Source organism: Lactuca saligna, chromosome 3 (genome assembly GCF_052625555.1).
Source record: "Lactuca saligna cultivar CGN05327 chromosome 3, ASM5262555v1, whole genome shotgun sequence".
NCBI classification, from domain to species: domain Eukaryota; kingdom Viridiplantae; phylum Streptophyta; class Magnoliopsida; order Asterales; family Asteraceae; genus Lactuca; species Lactuca saligna.
In genome coordinates this window covers 176441699-176445581 of record NC_136419.1, presented here as the reverse complement: position 1 = coordinate 176445581, position 3883 = coordinate 176441699, and the positions used below count along the sequence as shown (strand labels likewise).

General features: G+C 33.1%; 1 protein-coding gene across 1 annotated transcript; it reads left to right on the top strand.

The window, feature by feature from the left end:
* Nucleotides 1-1986: 1986 nt before the first annotated feature.
* Nucleotides 1987-3453, top strand: LOC145037521 (F-box protein AUF2-like). Its single transcript, XM_078986206.1, has 2 exons — nt 1987-3093; nt 3216-3453. The coding sequence occupies exon 1, from the start codon at nt 2077-2079 to the stop codon at nt 3061-3063; it is 987 nt and encodes a 328-aa protein (XP_078842332.1). The 5' UTR covers nt 1987-2076; the 3' UTR covers nt 3064-3093; nt 3216-3453.
* Nucleotides 3454-3883: the final 430 nt, after the last annotated feature.

Genomic DNA, 3883 nt, shown 5'->3' with positions numbered 1-3883 from the left:
TGTCCTTTGACATTATGTATTTGACATTTTATATTAGGTGTTATTGTTTGTCTTTATGTTATGTGTTATTGTTTGACATATTTTTATTTGTATTATGTAGGATGGATAGTGATGAATCTAATTCATCTAATGATAATAAAGAATGTTGGGTGGAAGAGGATAGAGAATTTGAAATGTTATGTGGGTTAGCTTTGAAAGGGATAATACTAGCTCGTAACGTACATATGCCATGTCACACTTCAGACCGCACAGGGCAAATGTTTATTTATGAAGTACTAAATGGACATCCTAGACGGTGTTATGAGATGTTTAGATTGAACGTATCGGTTTTTAGACGGTTATGCGTAGATCTTGCTACAAATTACGGACTACAACAAACCTGAAATATATCTATTGAGGAATCTGTAGGAATATTCTTGATGACTTTGGCTCATGGGTGTAGCAATAGATTTGTGCAAGAGTTTTTTAATCATTCGGGGGAAACAATTCATAGGCATTTCCATACAGTTTTGGAAGCCGTGCTAAAACTGAGTGCTGACATCATCAAGCCAAATGCAAACTATAATGATGATGTTCTTGAAGATATATTAAATAACACTCAGTATTATCAAATGTTCAAGGTATTATCCAATGTTCATTTTCTTGGTAGTCAAACTTTAACAAATGATTTATTTATGATATATTTTTGTATTTGAAGGATTGCATTGGTGCTGTAGATAGGACACACATTAGGGCATCAGTTCCATAAAATGAGGAAGCTAAGTACATTGGTCGAAAGAGATATGCAACACAAAATATAATGGCTGCTTGTGATATTTAACATGTGTTTTACATTTGTATGGGCCGGTTGGGAGAGGACTGCACATGACACAAGAATTTTCAATGAAGCCTTACAGAGACTAGATCTTAATTTTCTATATCCAGTGGGCGGTTAGTATATTTTTATTTGGAACATAAGTTTTGTATTTTTACTACTTTTTTGAAACGAAAAAAATAATTTGTTTGTTTTATTACAGATAAATATTACGTTGTTGATGACGGATATCCAAATACTAGAGGATATCTTACTCCATACAAAGACACAAATATTCGTTATTATTTACCAGATTTTCGACGTGGACACTTGGCTGCTATTCGTGAACCTCATAGACCGAAAGAGAAATTTAACTATCTCCACTCATCATTGTAAAATATCATTGAACGAACTTTTGGAGTGTGGAAAGCTAGGTGAGTGTTATTAAGAGACATGCATGTTAATTATAAGTATAAGAACCAAGTGAAAGTTGTGATAGAATCGATGACGATCCATAACTATATTAGAAAGGTTGGTAGGTTTGATGAAACATTTAATAGGGCACAACAAGAATCCTACAATCCCATATGAGCTGATACTAGTAGTGAAGTTTACGAAGAAGGTCCAAGTACACGTTGCGCGAGTGATGATGATTTACATATGGCAGCGGTGCGAGATATTATTGCACAAGATATAATCACATTGCGAAGACGAATGTAATAATATTAATGATATTTTTTTATGAATTATTTACAATTTTTATGAATGTTTTTTAATATTATCATGGTCTAATAAAAAAAACTAGGAATATTTAAAAGAAATTTATATTTTATATTTTATAATAAAATATTTACAAAATTATAATATATGTTTAAAAAATTTTGTTTATTATAAAATAGTATATGTAAATTAATAAATAATTGTAAATATATAATAAGCATCACATTTTTGGTTATTTATATTTAAAGTTAAACCAAACATTTTTTAAAAACAACTTTTAATTTTTACTTTTCAAAAACTAATCCAAACACATTTTTACAAACATTTTACAAAAAATCCTTTTATAAAAAGTATTTTGAATTCAAAAAATATCCCAAACACCTCCAAACTCACAATTTCACCAAACCACAGGGACATTTCACAGTAATTTGTTCAAATATAAAAGGTAACTTTGTACAGTGGAGTGAAATGGGCAGCGAATTACGGTGAATATAGAAAGTTAACCGGAGGATGATTAGGGTTAGAATGTCCGATGAGCACACCTTCTATTATCTCTCTGTAAAATGAGGAACCTCAAGAAATCCCAAGAAGCCGATGCAGATGATTCGTCTTCAATCAGTCGTCTACCAGATGAAATTATCCTCCAAATATTAAACAAACTAATCGATTTGAAAACCCTATGCTTTTGTTACCTGGTTTCCAAACGTTTCTCCTCGATTGTACTTCAAGTCGATGCCATTACCATTTCCTTCACTTCTCCTCTCGTAAATCCTCCCATTCCCGATAAGAACACACTCAGTGATGTTGCCCCGCTTCTGCCTAAACTTTATTCGTATTACGGTGAGTCCTTTGTATCTGCCACTAACTTTTTGAGAAAGTTCAAAGGAGTGAAGTTCTTACGTATCGAACCTCCGCCTTCCCATCGCATAGCCATTGATAACCGTTTTTTGGTCAAGTGGAAGGTTAAGTTCGGTTGCAGAGTCGAATCGTTTATATTTCTGTCTCCGAATTCAGTTTCCGATAAGGATGGATTCTATCTTTATGGAAATGGGGATGATGAAGAAGATATCGAGTTAACAATTGATTCGATTAAGCAAAGACGTCATATTTCGTTTCAGTGTCTTCGGGAGGCGAATCTGTGGCATATGATGTTGTTGGACTGCGCTAATGGTTTCCCAAAGCTGGAGGATGTCTCTATTACGGGTTCAGGGAGAAGAGAGAGGCTTTCTCTGAGTGGGGAAAAACTCATTGAGGTGAAGGCATGGTTACATTCAGCTTCGAAAACTGAGTTAGCTCGTGTAGACGTTCTTACTCAAGTGAGTGAGTGTTACATTCCTGTTTTGAAGTTGCCAGTTTCAGGGTATGTGATGAAGGGGGTATTTGTTATGGTAATGGGGATGCATAATCTCCAAGGTGGAAATGATTTTCTTATGAACAGTGAAAATGGTGGTTTTGAAGACAAAGAAGAGGCTGCATTATATACTGAAGCTGTGAAGGAGATTTTGGAGAAGCATAAGGGTATGATGCTTACAGTTGTTCATTCTCTATGAATCAGGTCCAGACTCTGAACCTCATAACAAGTAAGCTCTTCTCTTTTCCAACCATGGGAAATAATCAAGTTAACATTGTAAATTGTTTAAGTCATGTCATGTGTATAATCTTTATAACTCATGTTATGTTTATGTGTGGCATGTATTTTCAGGTAATGAAGCAAGTTGAAGTAACAACTAACAAGGGAAGGGAAGATATTAGGTTGATTGGTAGATATTAATCGATAGAAAAAGATAGATAGAATTTTTTAAACATGGGGTTATTTTTGAAGCAGAATTATCCCTAGAAAAGTAGTAACATGTTTTGGTATGTAAGTGAAACAAATCACTACTACATAACATCTATATTTTGTAAATCTATATATAGTGAAGCTTGTTCATCTTTTCTTATTTTGTGATTCTTATTATTAGGTGGTTCATAGTCCATTTACTTTCGTTTAGATAAATTATTTAAAATAAAAAGTAAAAACATTCTCATAGAGGACACAAACATCATTCATCCATTCGGTATTTTTACTTCATCAGGTGATTGTTACGGATAAAAGACCATCATGTGAAACTGTTGTCGTGTCATCTAATAACTTTTTAGAGTTTATTGCAATATATAACCTTAATCTATCATTTCTTGCATAGTTGCCATTTAAACTTCAAGAAATGAAAAAAAAAAAAAAAAAAAAACACAGCGAACCCCTTTATGTAACACTTCAAGAACATTCCTAATAAGTAAACAAGAATATGTTCGTCATTCTTAGCTTCTTTGACTGTTACCTATTTTTGCCACATTTCTTTGCTTCTTTTTGACAGTTTTAGTCCTTAAGAT

Excerpts from the sequence above, each read along its gene's own strand:
- LOC145037521 (XM_078986206.1), top strand. The coding sequence starts at position 2,077 with ATGAGGAACCTCAAGAAATCCCAAGAAGCCGATGCAGATGATTCGTCT.